General features: G+C 45.4%; 1 protein-coding gene across 1 annotated transcript in view; it reads right to left on the minus strand.

The window, feature by feature from the left end:
- Positions 1–9,426: 9,426 nt before the first annotated feature.
- The window catches only part of LOC104625575 (MAM domain-containing glycosylphosphatidylinositol anchor protein 2-like), a 33,176-nt gene continuing 23,765 nt past the window's right edge, over positions 9,427–18,837 (minus strand). Inside the window, exon 4 of the mRNA XM_010293234.1 lies at positions 9,427–9,728. Within this exon, the coding sequence (XP_010291536.1) occupies positions 9,427–9,728 (302 nt within the window). The remainder of the gene's footprint in view (positions 9,729–18,837) is intronic.

Genomic DNA, 18,837 nt, shown 5'->3' on the forward strand with positions numbered 1-18,837 from the left:
CAGGAACTAAAACGTCCCTGTGTTACCAACGCTGTTTCCAGCACAAACCCAAAACTCAGCCCCATACCAGCTACTGTGAAGAGAATTAACTCTAAACCAGCCAAGACCAGCACGGTATCCCGTCCTTCAGGGATACCAAATCTGCATAAAGGCCAGGGAGTTTATTTAACAGTGTGCGCAGACACTCTCCTCCGTAGCCTCTTCGGTGCTGGCTGCACCCTATTTCCCGTGAATTTCCGCAGCATTTCCACCCACCTGCATTAGTCATAGAAGTACCAGAAAAGGCACCATCCAACGACTATTTATCCAATCCTAAACCCCATGTCGGGAAGAAGCAGGGAGAAACATCACAGAAAGATGCTGGCCTCATTCAATCTACAAGAGGGGAGAGACGCACGTGCAAGACCTTCCAGAGGGTTACATTTATCCTGGAGGCTTCCTGCCCAGCTTGGGGCCATTTAAGATCAGAGCATCCATGTGCTCTTGGGGGAGGTTTTTGATGGAGGAGAGATGCTGTTTGCTTCATGCTGATCCTCCTCTCTTGAGTTCCAAGGGGACAGCCTAGCTTCATGGAGCTAGCTTGAAATAGCTGGAAGTACCGATACGCCAGTGTCAGCAAAAAGCTACTAAGCTTAGGAGGGTGCAAGCTTCTGTGAACAAACCTGAAAGAAATACTGATGGATTAAAAAGTGCCATTCTCCCAAGATTATCAGTTTCACTACTCAGATCCTGGATGCCATATCCAGGAGAAGCAGAGCAAAGACACCGTATTCTGATTCTCCATATTTTAACTATAGATATGCAACACTTACATCTACTTCCATTCCTCCTCTCATTCTCACTTCTTGAAAAACAAAAAAACTTCTGTCTATTTTGTCTTTGGTCTTGCCTTCAGTCAATGCTGTGAACTGCTCTGTGGTGTAAGACTATCTGTTACAGCACCGATTGTCAAAAAGAAACCTCTATGAATAATTCAATTTCTTCCAATAACATCCATGTTTATGCTTCAGGTTCTGGGGTACTTGCTGCTTTGCTGTCTTTTGGAATTGCTAACAAGAAAAAGATACATCTCAGGAGGTTCTCTAAGCGACCATAGTTTTAATATTAAATAAGAAAAAATTCAAATTATCTCATTCTCATTTACAATTTTCCATGTTGCCAGTGCTTGCATATTCATTACCTCTCCAGGTCACTAGACACACATTGCCTTTGACCTTGCTAAATGTCAAAAAGCTCCTAGCATTTTGCTTTACTGATCAAGCCATCAATTATTGCCATATATTTTTCCTCCCTTGCTCCATTCAGATAAATTACATACAAAGCCATAATTGCTTATGCACTATGCTGAAATCGTGCTCTCTCATCTTTCACTGAAGATTTTATAGAAGAGATTTTGACTGTTGTTTTACATAAAGGCACGAAGAGAGTTTTCTGGAAAAATTCTAGTGGAAGAAATAAAGAGCTGGGAACTCTACCCATAGGTTAAACACAAGGACAGTGGTAACAGTATTCGGACTGCCTAAATATACATCGCCATAGGGCAGGCTGAAGCTTTAGGCTCAGGCAGGCAGCAAGTGTCTGTGCCATAGGAGAGCAACCCTGGGGAAAACCTGCAACCCAGGGGTGCAGAGTTCCTCCGACACAACACACCAGGATGGGGAAAGCAGCTTCCGAGAGCAAACCAAAATGTTAAGGCAAATGGGAGCAACATGTATTTTGAAATTTTAAAGTTGTTAAGGTAATTTATTAATTCCCATACTCCAAAAAGACACAAAAAATAGCCCAGAAATACAAAAGTAGCAATGCCCAGTTCTAGCCCGCTTTTAGCCTGCCCCTCTCCCACCACAAACTGCCTAAATCAAAACCAAATCCTAGCTATAGAGAAGGAAGCTGTCCAGAGAGTAATAAACCAAACAGTCTGGGAACGCACTGTATTGTTATAACACTGGTCCTGAATACTAATTCGCTTCTTCCACTCAAATCTTCAAACACAAGGAAAAAAAAAAAATAAAAGATGCAACTGTGATGCAAATAGTATGAATGTAAAATGTAAGTACTGATTTCCTTTATCATTTTAACCTGCTTAAAAACAGATTCCAGTGCTTACTTAAAAATAAAGACATTTTGCCCATTCAATTACTCTTCTTACCTATGGAGATTCTGTGACTACCCCCTTTTTAATACATTTTCATAGCTAAAATTTTATAAGCAGATTTGAAAATTTAGAAGGTTTTACTTGCACTCCCGATCCCCCCTCACGAAACAATACCATTAACTCTCCTGGCTCTGCCCAGCAATACAAATGAAGAGCTCGGAGCACAAAAACCTTCCCAAGTAATGAGCTGCTGTCACGGCCTCGGGAACCACAGGGCGCTTTTCTCTGCAGCTGAAACTCACCGCGAACATCTCCAAACCAGAGCCGTGTTCCCGGTCCTCGTCCCCCTTCCTGCCCATCCCCACTCCCTGCAGGGCTCTGTCTACCCAGCTTCAAGAAAAAAACATCCGTGGACTCAAGAGTCTGTAAGTCTCCTGGCAAATTACTGCAGGGATTAGCCACCCTACCTGTTAAAAATGTCTCATAAGTACTTTCCTAAATCTCCACGAGTTTTAAGCTTATTAATTGCCGTTCTGTTTTGGATGGAGAACACTTCATTCCTGTCTTTTGCAACAATCTTTTATTTCATTATTAATATAATATGTAATATTTACATATAAATATTTCATCAAGCACATATTTAGACAGTCACAGAATAGATGTGGCAATTTTTCTGAGCTGCCAAATTGCCTGTCTGAAGCATAAAAGATTATTTTTTCCCATCCTCAGCTGCAAATAACACCTATGAGCAAAGTGGACCCAATTCTGAACTCTCTCCTGCCGATGTAAAACCCAAACAACTGATTTATGCCCCACTGATACACTCCAGGTTTGCAATGATGCACCTGAGATCATAATTCAGCCTCATATTTCTTACTAATTAGCTCTGTTCCGTTTCAAATATAATCCCTGAAGAATGTTCCCCTTCAGCATGATTTCATTAGTTGTTTAGAATTTATTACCGAGTAGGAGCGACATACATAAACTGGAACTCAAATGGAAAGGAAAATTCAGAGTATCACAATGCGGACGACTGTTCTGCCAACCAGGTTACCATGAAATATCTTTGATGTTTTAAGAGGCTTTGCAAGTACTTGGAGACCAATGCATTTGGAAAACAGTTTATATTGTAAACAATATTTTATGTAGCACCAAAGTAAAACTAGAGCACATAAAACGCAAGCCCAACGTGCAGCAATGTCCACTGTGAAAAATGATTCTGTCCTTCCTGCTATCATCACTTGATAAGGTACACGATGTAAACATTTGATTATATTGTACCTGATGGCATTTTTATTTCCCCAAGCATTCTCTTCCAGCAGTAAAAGCGGTGCATTTAAATTATTACCGGATTGCATCCTGTCTGCAAACGGCAGGCATTTATTTATGTATTTTAACTTTTATTTATCAAAATTTGCACACAAGAAATGGTCGGTGCGGCAAGCAGGCGCAGGGCTCTGAGCATTGCCTCCACACGTAATTCCCACTTTCTACTTGTCTGTCTTAGTGCCCTTCTGAAACGGAACTGGGACAAGCCACCCTCAGGAGCACGTCTGGAACAGCCCTTGCTTTTCAGATGCCACCCTCTCAACTCACAGCAAGGAAGCCACGTGCTAGAGACCTTCCTGGGCTCATGGGTGGAAGGTTCATGGCTGGCGGGGCTTCTGATGGGTCCCCCAAGGACAGGAAAAAGCTTCAGCAGCAGCTGGGGCTCCATCTGGAACAGCATCTTTCATCTTTGAGCGCCAGCTTTGGGAGAAACGAGCAGGTCTGGCAGCAACAGAACCAATATCAACAGCTCTGTTGCGCGAGCACTTCAAGTCACCATGAGCCAGCACAGGTCTCTAAACAGTCACATACGTGCCTCCCCCGCCCCGCTCAGCATCCCTTTCCCACTCACAGGCACACAGAAAACCACACTTGGGGGATGAACTAGTTAAACGCTGGCACTGCAGCTTTGCGAGGCTGATTTTGCACGGTCAGCCCAGCCCTCCCAGCAAACCGCTCATGTCATTTAGCCCTGCTGAAGGGATCCTCCTGGACCCAACAAATGGCCTTCCCCACGCAAAGAACTCTCCAAAATGTGGAATGAAGATGTAGCAGGATAGATGCCATTCTCTGAAGGGTTCATACATTGACCATACTGTAGATGACAGCATACTCGAAAGAGCCTAGTCACGAGTAAGAAACAGGCAGGAGGTCCCTGCAAGGACAGGCGCAGAGGAGCCGGCTGCACAGCAAGCCAGGCTATTTGGTGCTGCCTGCTCCTCCGCAGGGCAGAGATGCCAAGACAACATCCATGGGTCCTGGGAACATCTCTGGTCTCCAAATGCTGTCTCTGCTTGCACGGCTCCTGCAGAACCCATGCCGGCAGGACTTCACAGACCAGGCTCTGCTGATATCTAAGACCTCCCCCAGCTCTGTCCCTAGCATCATGACTAGATTCATTCTTCTTTTATGCTGCAGGGAAAGGCAAAGAAAAGTGAGATATGAACTCAAGAACTTTACAGAGCGATCCTTAACCCTTGTTCTTCTCCCAGAGGTCTTCTTCTATCTCCCTTGGGAGGTGGACACTACAGTAACAACAGCAACCAAATCCCTCCGAAGGTGTTTAGCAATTCTTGATGCTGGTGGTGTACTTCCATGATCCTAATTAATCTCTCAGAGAAAAGCTAGCAGTGCTCACAAAATCTGCCAAACAATAAAGACCAAAGTCAGTAAAACCCATAGCTTGTGAGGAGCGCCAACACACCGAAGAGAAAACACCACAGGATAATAATAGCAGTAACCAAAGGATACAAGGTTTATTGATCAAGTCAGATATTGCATGTCTTTCCTCACTACAGCATCCTCAGAATCTTGTCTCCAAAACCTCCAGGGTAGGAACTGTTATCTCTGGTTTACAGCTAGGGAATTGGAACAAAGGAAAAACATCCCAGACATTTTCCTTAGGACAGGCTCTGCTGCCTTCTGCGGATGCTCCGCTCTCCATAGCCATGGAGGGAACACAGGTACCTAACATCCAGGTGGTTCAAATTTTCAGTTAAATTCCTCTCTATGGCCTACTCAATTAGACCTCAAAACAACTATCTTCTTTGCTGTATTTTACCGCTGAGCAATCGCTTCAGGATGTGACAAGGATCTCAAAGCGTACCGAAAAGCACACAGACCACTTCTTGTCCAACAGACCTGGGCTAGGAGAGATGAGTTTTGCTTTACTTTTGGTTTCCCTTCATGCGTTTTCATTTTGCTGTTAGAAATTTCGTAATTTGATGGTAAACATGAAAACCCAAAAATCTTAAACCGCAACTTGAGGCCAAACTGTGACAAAGCACAGAAACCAGCCATTTTCCCCGAGAACTCAGAGTCTGGGATCCTGACGTCACTGAGCATGGGGTTAAAGGGATGGCAGAGGAAAAGAGAGGTGAGGAAAAGAAAAGCTCTGTTAAAACTAGTCAGATGAACTGAGAGTGGGTCAAATTTAAAAAATGCCTTTATCTTTGAATTTATCTTTAATTTTTCTTTAGTTTGAACCAACAGATATGACTTAGAGCAGTAGTTCCACTGAAAGATTTGCCCTGTGGAGCAAAACAGAGTAATACACCACTTTGCAGAGATGGAAAGTCCTACTCTCACAAGCAGAAACCCGCCTGACACCTCAGAGAATGGGAATGCACCCAGCTACCAACATCCATGTGCATATCTGCCCATGCACCATGTACAAAGTGAAATCAGTGAGTTATTATATAAATAAAAGTATTTCATTAAATATCTTTCCCTGTTTATAACTGATGGAAGCGTCTAAAATAAATATTACAAAATTAATGAAAAGAACTGGTTTTATGACAATCGAATAAATGCTATGCTAGTTATGGAAATGATGCTGAAGTTGATGTGAACACATGTACTTTCCTCCCACGAGAAAAATAAGCAAAGCATTACATAATATTTGCTTTGTCCATTCATCTCCAAATTGTCATTTGTTAGGATCTGAAAAAAGTGAGTAGAAATCTAAACAAGAACAGATTAAAGAAAAATCTCCTGTAAATACCTGTTATACTCCTGCTGATCATACCATTTTCAAGTTGTGTCTCTCATCTCTTTCAGAATATGTGAATTGCTGCATGTAAAGCAGTGCTAAAAATACATAAAACCAGAGCCTTTCTTCCACCAGTAAAATATTGTAAAATAATATCAATCCAAGCAATGCATCCACCAGCCTTTGGAAGTCAGCAGGCGTCATCCCACTGGGTCCACCAGGGACTGGCTTATGCCCTGAAGAAGTGCAGCTGGTGGGAAGTCCTCAGCCACATCCTGGGAAACATTCCCCCAGACCCCACCGTCCCTTCCTCTAATACAAAACTCATGACTACCTCCCTGCTGAAGAAAACAACAGCATCTGCTTAAAAGCTTTGGAATGGAGACCGGGATAAATGATGCAGAGCTCGCTGGATAAATAGAAGAGTTTCTGTGACTGCAGAAGACTTGAAATAGTCTTCCAGGACAAAATGTGGAACACATCACTGCTGTTTTACAGAGCCATGGCAAGAGTGCTTCTGAATACTTGTTCTTCCGGTATTCCCCAGTGAATTGAGCTTCTGAGGATTTATAAAAACAAACAAAAAAAAGCAAGAAAAGCTGAAAATTACTTCTATTACCTGAAAACATGTGAAACAGAGCCCCTGCTGGGCTCATAACGCTCCCAAGGATTAAGACAAGAAAGATTTGGCATTGGGCATGGGTCGGACAGCTTGCCCTGGCCATTACTTTGTGGGTTTGCTGTTTGTAACTGCTGGAGTGGGTTTACCTCCAGAACTTTCCCACTGAAGGTCTTGCTTTATCGGGAACACCCTCTACACACGTATTTGTACAGGAACTGAATTACTTGAAAAAGCTTCCATCATCCACCTGTCCACCATCCACACATCACCGCAACCAACCCAAACCATGCTGGGCTCTGGATGGACATGTGGAAAAGATGAGGTACGCTGACAAAAAGAGAATATAAACTAAATGGCTAAGATGGAGGATCCAAGTGGCCAGAAAACAAAAACTGTTCTAGTTCTTACAGCAAATCAGTGACTGAAAAGGGGAAAGAAGCCACTTTCCATCCCCCTTATTCATGGGGACCATTGCTCCACTGTTTGTATAGCGGTTCTTGTGTGCAGATGCACAGGGGACTCTGCAAATCAGCTCTTACTGAGTTTATTATTCATGTTTCTTCTCTGCCGTTCAAGATCATCAAGGCCTGCAACACCACACATGCCAATCTGTAGCGCAAGCTATATGAAAATCTTGCACAATATCACCGTTCTCACCCATCGCTATTGCTCTCTGAGGAACTAGTCTTAGTCAACCATTTCTACGAGCCACGCTGCTGCTGTCCTCCCGAGCTGTGCCAACCCAGTGTCCCAAGAGCAACAGGCTGGGGAGTATCACAAGTTTTCACAGCCCTGGTCATCTTTAATTTACAACCACACTGAGCAATCTTTTCTTGAGTTTTTAATGTTTGCAATGGATAGCAAAGGTATGTCCCAGCAAAGTTGTGGTAGCCAAAATATACCCCATCCAGACTCGGTGCATACACCTGGTAAACTGCAGCAACGGAAAACCCCCGCAATGGCTTTGTGCCGCTGCTCTCCACACTTTCCACAGCACTGACCCTCCTCTCTCACACTGTTCATGTGAGAGCCCAGGACATGGTACCACCAGCCCCATCAGCCCTGACAATGACCTCTGCCCTGGTGGCATGTCCATTTACAGGACAGACTTGGGGCCCCATCCACATATCCTACATTCTACCCTTCCATGTCTTTCATCTTACACCTTTTCATGACGTTTACCTTCTATAAATTACTTTTTTTGTGCAGCTAAAATTAAACACCTATAATGACGACGACTTGCTATAGGAGATCTGAAAGAGAAGCTGTGTGTCATCAGGAGTAGTCCTAGTCATGATAACCACAAAAGTCATCATCAGAATAACCACGACCCTAGTAATAACGATATGAGTAAGAACTCTTGTGTCCGCAAGGGCCCCCTCAGCTCCGAATTAAGGCAGTTCGTGCAGGCTGGTCCAGCCCATTCGTACCGGAGCCAGTCTTCCCTACAACAATCCATGTGCTTTAAAACTGCCACCAGTAGCAGACTAAGCCTGCCATGATCCTTCTACGCTCTACAGGGAAAGACAGATGCCTCCAGAGGATGATCTAAGATCCAAGCCATTTTCTGCAATCTCTAGAGACAGAGCCAAAGACACCTCTGCTCCAAATTTAGATACATCAGTGCGGGCAGGATGGAGCCAGGCCTAATGCAGATGAACCCACAACCAGCTGAGAAGGCTCCAGCTTGCCTGCAGGCTCGTCTCTCAGGAGGCTCCTCGTGTCATTAATCCACGTGACTGCTGGCTGGGACAGAAGCATGCTTTGATAAAAACCTGTGCCGGCACACCAGTAAATAGCTCTGATGAAAGTGCTGCAGATACCACAACACATAATCAAGTGCATAAATAATTTGTTATACAACAGACCTTGGAAAAAACAAATCAGTTGATTATTAGTAATAACTATGTATATTGCAGCATCTTATCCCTGGAGGGCCCAAAAGAGGTCAGTTGTGCTGAGCACAGAACACTGTATAAAAGCAAATCTGCCATAATATTTAAGCATCTGAAATCAGAATAAATGAGAGCTGCACAAGTCACTTTATAAAAAAGTGAAAATAAGTACCAACAATACAGCAGACACATGAAAGTCATTTAGTGAACATCTTTATCAGAGACACAGCAACAAAGAATGGCTCATTATTTCCCATAAACCATATCAAAACAGACTTTTAATTTTCCAATAATAAATGCTGAGCATTTCCAAAATAACTAATTTGCCCTTACGTTTTCCTTCCCATTCCTGATGCTGATCATTCACATTCAGAGTCAGAGCAGACTACGCAGATCTGCATGCAGATCAGCGAAGTTGGAACAGCTCCTGCTCTCATTTTTTTCTCCTCGTTTTACACAGCATCAACAAATGAGATCAGTATCACGTCTGCATTTATAGAAATATGTCCTCCTATCTCACATGCTTGTTCCTGTGTCAAGAAATTTAAAGCTAGGCATTGGGAAAATAATGATTGCCTCACACTTTTTTTAAAATATAAATGGGACTTCTATGTCATTTTTACATCTATATTTACATTAAAATCATGGACTCAGGGAGCCGAACAACACAGCATCAAAAATGTAACAACCATAAGACTCTTCCTGCTGTGTATTTAGGGCGGAAATAAATCAACAACTTTCTCTCAGCAAAACCACATGGAAAGGAAATAAGGGTCTACTTACACTGTACAATGAGCTGTACCAAAGCTTCTCTGGGTTTCACATTAAACCCGTTGTATTGGCTGGTCTGGCACCTGTAGGTTCCCGTCATCTCCCTGGACACGTTCACTATCCTCAGGATCCCATCGTAGCTCTCCGTCTGCATCGCCCCATCCGGCATCGCGACCTCCTTGTCTGCTCGGGACCAGAGAATGATGGGCTTGGGCTTCCCTGTCACCTGGCACTGCAGCTCAATCGTGTCCCCTTCCCGGGTGACCAGGGGTGACTTTTCTTGAGGAACAGTCAAATTGGGTGGGACTTCAAAGAAGAAAAAGAGATGGTTCAACAATTAGCATTATAGAGACATCAAGTGACTTTTTTGCTTGTACAGTCATAATTATATATGAAGAATTCCTTCATACACAGACAGCAACACACAGTGACTACACGTATTGGAAGACTGTTCAGTGCTACTATGTTCATGAGACATGGTGCTCAGCTGCTTGAAGTGGTTAAAATAAGATTTAACAGCCCCAGCTATGACACTTATTTGCCTCCCGGTGAATCTCCGACACACCAATGTGCCATACCAGTGTACATCAGCACTTTCGGACCACCGGTCGCAGCTAGCACTTTATCACTGCAAGTTACGGCCTTCCTTTTTATGAGTATTTGGCACTAAAACCCCTTTTTTATAACAGACTGGCTGCTGATTTTATCCCGCTTGTAATGGCTGCGCAATGAGAAAGAATGATGCCAATTCGGAAATCAGCTCAGAATTCAAGACTTGAAACCAAAACACAGTTGGCGTCTTTCTATCACAGGAGGTTTATTACAACGGTATTTTTTCGTAGGGATTTGCATTGACAAATCTGGAGGCATATGTGAACAACTGTTTCCAGCAGGAGTTAGGCATCCCCTCGGAGCAGGAATACCCGGCACTGCCGCACAGTGAGCTGGCCATGCCCAAGGGCCCGTCCGTCCCTCCTCCACTCCGCGGTCCTGCAAGAGCGAGACTTTCTAATTGCCCCAGTGCCTCTCCGAGTTATTAGCCACGGCTCCGCATCACCAGTCCTCGGCAGTGAAGCGAAGAGCTTGCTCGCCATGGAAGAGATGCTCCTGTGCAAGTTACTTGATCAGAGGAGAAATGGCGCAGCACCCCGGCAAAGGCATCGGTGTTTGCACGACGGGCATCTCAGTGAGCTTCCACCGTCAGTCCCACCAGAGGCAGCCCCTCTGTCTCAAGTCATTTAGGTGACAACGCTGGATAATTACAAAGCACTGCAAGCTCCACCAGCCTGACAGGAATGGTTTTGCCAATTATCATTCCCATCTCGTCATACCTAGACTGGGTTTATATCCAATTTCTTACTCCTCTCGCAGCACAACACAAACGAAAGCCCCGCCTCTGAAGCTGCCTGTGATCTTCAGATCACACATGGTGCCTTCGGCGCTGCGGACTCTTCCTTAGGGCTGCCGTGTGGTGGGTAACGATACGGAAAAGCCTGATTTGAACACTGCCTGCCCTCTCTTTCCTTTTGTGCCTTCTGAAAACTCAGGTGCCCTTATGGGTCTTCTGTTCTGAATCAGGCAGAGAGATGCTTTCTGTTTTAAAACCGTCCCTCCTAAGAGCATCACCTCTCCACGCTGCGCTGCCCTCAAGTACTTTGCTTGAATGCCAGGACTGACAAAATACAGCCCGCACCGTAACTCCTGTCTGCAGCAAAACATAATCAAAGGCTATTTTCAGGCCCTCAGGGGCAGAAACAACAGACTTGTACCAGTGAGAAACAGTTCCAGTTTTCCCCCAGGATCTACCCCGTGTCTATGGACCTGACAAGCCTGCTAGGAATCAGAGTTTAGATCGGGGATTTCATAGGTACCAAAATGCTGGTTTCAGCTGTTTTGAAGACTTTAATAGCTCCTCTGAATCTGGTGGGACATGCAAAAGTGGAAATAACTTTTTCCACGGGAGAGTAAAGGAAAAATTATTTTATACTTCAAAAAAAGAAGGGGAAAAAAAAAAAAAAAACAGAAAAGAGAGAAGAGAGAGAAAGACTGTTTAATAAAACATTCCCAACATTAATAAAACATTCTTACTTTTCATTTATGCTTGTGTGTGCCATAGCAGGTCCTGAGCACAGGCCAGTGCCCAGGAGACCTGGATCACTTGGAGGGAGCCCAGAGAAGAACCACCTCATGAAGATGCCCAGAAGCCCCTGGTGAGGAAAGGCTGCGGGACACGAGACAGTCCACCCCAGTGAAGGGAGAGTGGTACAAAGCCATGACAGCAGTCTTGTCAGAGCTCCACCAGAGCTCAGAGAAAAACTGCAGAGGGAAAATGGTGCTGAAGGCAGCGAGGGACAAGAAGGAGAAGATGAGCGTGGCTCTGTGGTTCTCCGAGAGCTTCTGAGAGCATTTCTCCACCAGCGTGTGCCCTCCCCTCTACCTCATTTCTACATCCCGCGCTTTTGCTGTGAAGTACACGGTACTTGTGCTGGACCTGCATCAGCCAGGTGCTTGCGGTGGGACTCCTCCACCTTCTCTCTTGAAAGCGAGCACATCAAAGAGGTACCAAACGGCCACTTCCTAAAGCAATGCTCTACGAAAACACAGGCTAAACTGGGAAAAAGGTATTGTTCCGAGAAGGAAAGTACAGTTGAAAGAGAAAGGTTTGAAAGCACACTGTGAACTGCCTGCCTGCAGGAAGGAGCCTCCTTCTGAATATTTTTTCCGGCTCACCTGGCTTGTGACTTCTCAGCTTAGTTCAAATAATACACAGCTCTGTCTGGACCAGTAAAAAAAACATTTACTTTGTCCCTTCCCCCCTGGGCAGTGGATCTGCTCCCTGCTGTGCTTTGATGAAAGCATGTCCCAGTTGGTACAGATGCTGCAGGCTCCCTCGTAGCTCTCCTGTCGCTCCCTGCCCCTCCGGCACCTCCAGCTGCCCCGGGGAAGCACAACCTTCTCCCATCTCAGGGATTCACTGACCGTGAGAACCGTGAGGCCAAGACCATGGGATCACAGCCCTCAAACACAATACCTGCTATCGAGAGGGGAAAGGTCTGCTATCTGCTGTGCACCAGCCTACAGTGCTATCCACAGTTCTGCTTGCAACCCCATGGTGCAGATGGGTCCAGGACATCAGTTTTCCCGTTGGTGGTTGCCTGTGTAGACCTGGTTCTGGACACGTTGTGCTGGCAGCGCGTTCCAGACTCCATTCTTTCCAGACTTCCATCAGAGCAGCAGGTCTGGACTATAAAATCACACACTGCCTTGCTGGGGCAAGGGCTGTAACTTCTCATCTCAAGCACTGAGCCAGAGGCAAGACTTTCTTTGGCACAGTGACTGGTCCTGTGCAAACGCTGCCTGTGAAGGCAACACATGACAGAAGAGAAAGAAAAAATGAGAGAGCAGGCAGCAAAGCCAGCTTCATGTGTGGGGGCTGATCCAGCCCTGCGCTTGAAACAGGGATGGGATACAAGTAAATTGAGCAGCTGTTCCCCAGATATCCACAACGTTCTTCTGGTTTAAGAAACTCCTTCTCTAAGCTCATCACGGGAGGAGTAAGTGGGCAAATTTAGTGTGTCCATGAGGTGGACCTAGAGAGGAAGGTGGGCAGAGATGTACGAGTGCCACTGGGGGCTCATGAAGACTTGTGTCCCGTGCAGCCACACTGCGGGGATGCAGGAAGGCACCAGCCCTGAGCTCCAGCTGTGGAAGTCTGCCAGCTGCAAGAAACAGCATCTCAGACCCAGAGGCAGGGGAAATTCAGAAATTTGTACACTCAGAGCAAACTATGAGTCATGTAAGGAAGAAACCAGGAAAGAATACACCCTGCTTCTCATGGTCACATGTAGCTTCTGGGGGCATTTGAGAAGAAGGAGAGTGAATGGCACAGGACATGCATTTTTTTGGGGGGTGGGGAAAAAAAAAAGATGCATGCTAAAAAGGTCCTGTGCAACTGTGAGCAAGTAATTTACCCTCTCTTTAACTCAGTTTTCTTCTGAAAAATAGAGATAACAGTACTGCAAAAACTGCACACTGCCAAGATAAGGAGCAGAGACGACGAGGTCTGCAGGCGGGCTGATAAGATAGGCTGTATCAGTACCCCAGATGGAAAGATACCTTAAAACACCCTGACTCATCTCCTGTGGCATTTTGCAACACAACCGGTATCTGTCACGTTGTAAGCCAGCCAATATATTATTACGGTTTACTGTATTTATTAATGTTCTTGTTACTGGAAACAGAGAAGAAGAGAGGAGGGACAAGGCCATCTATTAAAACAAATGATTTCATGGGCAATGCCATAAATAAGAAGCCTGACTGCAGCTTTCATGTGTCACATTTGACTGACGGTGCCCAGGACGGTGAGCTCCCACAAAGTATTTCTCTGCCCGCACCGCAGCAGTTATGGCTATGGGTCCCCCGTTAATTCAGATGATGATTCTCTACTGTCTAATTAGGAAGGATAGCACTGAATCTTTGCTCAGGGAGGGGTTTGGGGTATAAAAAAGGAAACCCTACCGTCTGTTTATTTTCACAAACTCACAGGTACTTAATTATCTCTGAGATGTCTATTTTCCTGTCAAATTTGGCTTAAATTTGTAGCTTTTAGCTACAGGGTCAAAAAATATAAGGGCGTGTGGGAGATTGTGACACACCAGCTGACAGGCACTGCCAGCCTGATCAGGTATGACTTGTTTTCATAATCAGTAAAACTAAAAAAAAGCCATAAAAGAAACTCAAATCAATGCAATGCCCACAGAGAAATCAGGAAAACAGGGGGGAGGGGGAGAAAATAATAAAGAATCGAGGAGAAAATAAACGAAGTTCTTCTTAATACGACCCAAGATGTAGGGAGGCCCCAGCAGCAGGGGCCGGGCGGCGGAGCCTGCTGCGGAGGCGGCCCAGCGAGTCCGAGCGAGCTGCCGTGTGGAAACACCGGATCAGGGAATCGTTTAGGTAGGAAAATACCCCTGAGATCATCAAGTCCAACCATAAATCTAGCACTGCCAACTCCACAACTACCATGCCCTTAAGCACCACATCTACAAGTCTTTTAAATCCCTCCAGGGATGGTGACTCAACCGCTTCCCCGGGCAGCCTGTGCCAATGCCTGTTAACCCTTTCAGCGAAGAAATTTTCCCCAATACCCAATCTAAACCTCCCTGGCGCAACGTGAGGCCGTTGCCTCTCGTCCTGTCGCTTGTTACTAGAGGCAAGGATGCCTGAGCAAGGTGCACGAGCGAAGGTGAATGAGCAAAGTGGGTGAGCAAGGGCGCACAACCTGAAGCACACGAGCAAAGGTGCACGCACAAGGGCGTGCTAGCGAAGGTGCTGCCCGTGGGGCGAGCAGGGGGGTGCCAGCCAAGCGAGCAGCAGTGCCACGCAGGTAAGCGGGGTGCTGCCAGCTGTGCCGGGGTGCTGCCAGCTGTGCCAGCCTCCCTCTCCCAGCAGGTGCTGCTGCTGCACCAACAGAGCCTCGGAGGGGCTCAGCCCTCCTGGCTACGGCATCAGCACGTCTCCGGCAGCACAAGCTACAGAGCCTGCTGCCAATAAAGGTCAATTCTGTTCCTGCTTGTGCAGAATAATAAATTAGCTAAACGCTATATTTGAAACAACAAACACTACCTTGTTCATGCAACAAGTGACTTAAAAAATAAGTTAATACTCTTAGCAGTTAAATCTGTTTCTTAAAGTAGAGAGTTATCACTTGAAAAGCAAGTGTTAGTAACATTAAAGTAACACCTACTTTAAAAACACATACTATTATCCTTCGACATTGGCAGGGGCACACGCACAATAGGGCTACTCTTGATATATGTCCACTCCTGGCTCTTAAATAAAATGGTCTGAGACAACCTTTGCCTGTGAAAGTCGCTGACTCACCAGGAGGTCAGATGGCAGAAGGTATCACTGTACTCTCGTCCTCTTTTTTTTTTTGTTAAACTGCTCCCTAGGCAGACGTGTCTGTCCGTTACTGCAGATAGAAAACCAGACCAGACCCTTCTGTCTGATCTCCTGTGGTAGTTCTACTGTAGTTCCATAGGATCCTCGATCCAGCACAGTCACTGTGTCTATCGGAGAATGGGGACAGGACCAAAGTAGCTATTTCAAAGAAAAAGCCAAAATGCGTGAGCCTAATATGTTTATTCACAGTGTATTCTGCATAGACACAATCTCGGCAGTGATGAGGAGGCTGTGGGCTGCGAGAAGTTGTGGGCTAGTGTGATCAGGCTGCTTAAAACAGACTAATGGTAATAACTAGTAATTATAGGATAAAGCAGAGCAAAGGAGAGTTTGAGCTGCATATCAAGAAATAATCCATACTGGAGATTATTCAGAGACAATCTCCCAAAAGAAGTGTTGGAAGTCACATTGTTCAAGTAATTTAAAACTAGCCTGGATAAGAAATATTGAAGAATCTGCACCGTACTGGCTAGGAGAGAGAGGTGAAATTATTTGCGTATCCTCCTTCTCTAATATTTATGAATTTGAAGGTCTGAATCTCTAATACTAATCATGCTCTGCCAGAGACATGCATTTTGGTCCCTGTTCGTGATTCACACTCCTTATGTGATAGAGGGTTTTTTTTAAGACAGGGCAGGCTGAGCTTCGGTATAGGAAGCTGAGCTGGTATACAAAACATATTTGAGCAAGATCATTTAGCCTTTGAAGGGCAGCCAAGCAATAATCAGGCTCTCTAGACAGAATCAGAACATCCAAGTTCTCTAGACATTTCTGTACACAGAGCCTAAAACTGCTCAGGGTACCCTTAATGTGCATTTCTTTTAGAAGAAGTCTTGGGGAATACTGGGGAGCATATGCTGCAAGGGTCTCCAGAGGTGAGAAAGGAGCCCTGGGGGAGACTGCTGATCCAGCCGAAGGGCTGGAAAAGCAGCTGAAGTCAAGAGAATTTACTTTAACCTTTCATCACCATGAAAGAGGATCTACCTAGGTACTCATCTGGCAGGTAAATCGAGCGACCTGTAAGGAAATCATGTCTTGGTTTCACAGTCGCTTTCTGTTCTCATTGCTCCCGTTGCCTCTGTGCCGTCCTGCCCGTATGCAGAGAAGAGAAAGCACCGCAGCCCATGTTTCCATGGGCACAAGACACTTCTAATTGCAAGTGAAGACATGAACACCAACCACAGACTTCATGGTGTGGGCCTGCGTAAGAGATCTGCTTGTATAGCAAAATAATTCCAGAATCAGTTCTTATACCTCAACACACTTTTAATACCTTAAAACACCACCTTACTCTGCAGTCAGACTCTGAAGAGGCACATTTTAAACGGAGAACATACACAGCCAGCAGCAAATTAGCCAAATTAGCTTTCAGTCATCTCACAGGAGTCATGCTGAGGAGCTCCACCAGCCACACGCCATGCGAGACGATGAGCCGACTCCACAGCCCTCCAGAGAAGAATAAAGGGATTCCGCAATATGTGGCCGCGAAAGAGGGTGTCTGTTCCCAGAAACCCCGCCGAAGTCAGTCCGTGGTGGATGAACACATCCCGGAGAAATCAGACATCCCGGGGGAACCAGGTACTGAGGAGGGAAGGGGCCGCAGAGCCGGAGACCGCCTGTCCTCGCTGCCTGCCGGCGGGGGCGGGGCGCCCACGACGTGCTGCGCGACGGGAAGGGACGGCGGCTCCCAGGGGTAGAATTAAAAAGAAACATCTCTGCACATTAAGTACTAAAACAGAACTATAAAAGGAAAGCTTTTTAACAAAATCCAGCATTTATCTGTCCCTTCTGTTCACCTATTCCTTTCAAAGATAAACTCCAAAGATAATGGCTCACGAAAATAATCGATTTACTGCAATAATGAAATGTCTGTCTATTTTCTGGTATGTCTTAGGGTTGCCCATGAACTATCACTCTGGACAGTGCTTCAGGTTTACAAATATCTTAATTGGACCACTAATTATCTCACAAAGCATTTTTTCATTATGCAAAGAGGCAGTACCATGATTTTAATAAACATCTAGAACAAAAATGAAGGTCTCTCTTATGTATTGTCAAAGGAGGAACAAGATGACCAGAGGACACATACTTCACAAACACATCAAGGCCACACGTCCTAACACAGCCTGGGCATTTAATTAATTCATTATTTAATAGATAGCTGATTAGCTTAACAGGGAAACCCTCTTATCACACTGCAGGAAGGACACACAACTGCATATATACTAGTTCTTCAGGAATTTCTCTGTCTGTCTCTGGCAGCACTTGCGTAGAACCAAATCTATCTGTCGACACGATTAGCCTCGGAACTGGAACAGGAGACCTGGAGGCCACCGGCTTGCCCTGTACTCATGCCCACAGTCCATGTCCCCCTCTGGGATGTGCTTACCCCTGGGTACCCAGCGTGGTACATGCTCAGCACATCTTCAGGTTCACCCAGAGATGAAGAATTTGGTTGACGTATTTGCCATGTAGGACATCTAGTTGTGCCCACGCTGAGTAGGAGTGAAACGGTAGAAAGGACTCTTTTAGGAAAAGAAGGGTCACCACCACCTCCAGCCCAAGAGTATCAGCCATCTCCTCCATCCAGCCCTTCTTGTAGCAATTCAGAGCAGTGCAGCCAGAGAATAAAGTAAAATACCCCCCTGAAATAACAACTCACTTCACTGCACAATACTACCTCCAGGGGGAAGATGAAAAGGGAATAAGCCAGAAGTGACAGATGTTACATCTCTTACTGTGCTGATACTGATTTTCGGGGGATAAAGATAGCATAAGAACCTATACTGAACAGAGCAAACCATACATCACCTAAAGCCTTATTCTTCCTGCTTTGAATACAATATTTAAGGCAGAGGAAAAGATCACTTACAAAGACTAACACACTCTCCTGATCCACCTCTCTTTTATGCTTACTATGAGCCTATTTTATTGCGGTTTTTTCCTTGCTGTTTTAACATCTTCTGCCTTCAGATTCCCCATGACGTCTGCACACACACACCGAAGAGCCATCCTGTCTTTCAGTAACATTTGCCCAGGGTTGGTTTTATGGATGACAGGGCTTTTATAGGGCAAATATTCAACATTTGATTCTTCATTTCCACTATTCAGTGACCTACTTTATGGAGATGTGGAGGCTGCTAGGGGATTACTTCGGGTCCATTTATGTAAGATACTCAGGACATAAATCTATGCCTTTCCTACTGAAAGTACAAAATGTCAAAGGAAAAATATTCCTGCTAAACAAGTGCAGTGCCGAGCATGCCAAGAGGCTGGTGCGTCCCTTTCCGATCGGCTGGAGGGACAGAGGAAACCTAACCATCTCCCTCCTTCCTTACGAGGTGACACAGCCCCTCCTGCCTCGCTGGGTGACTCCAGGAGGAACCTCGTGCACATCAGGAAGAGATAATTCTCCCCAAACCCAGCAAACAGACACACAGCGTGATATTAA

This window comes from Phaethon lepturus, unplaced genomic scaffold, assembly GCF_000687285.1.
Source record: "Phaethon lepturus isolate BGI_N335 unplaced genomic scaffold, ASM68728v1 scaffold37428, whole genome shotgun sequence".
NCBI classification, from domain to species: domain Eukaryota; kingdom Metazoa; phylum Chordata; class Aves; order Phaethontiformes; family Phaethontidae; genus Phaethon; species Phaethon lepturus.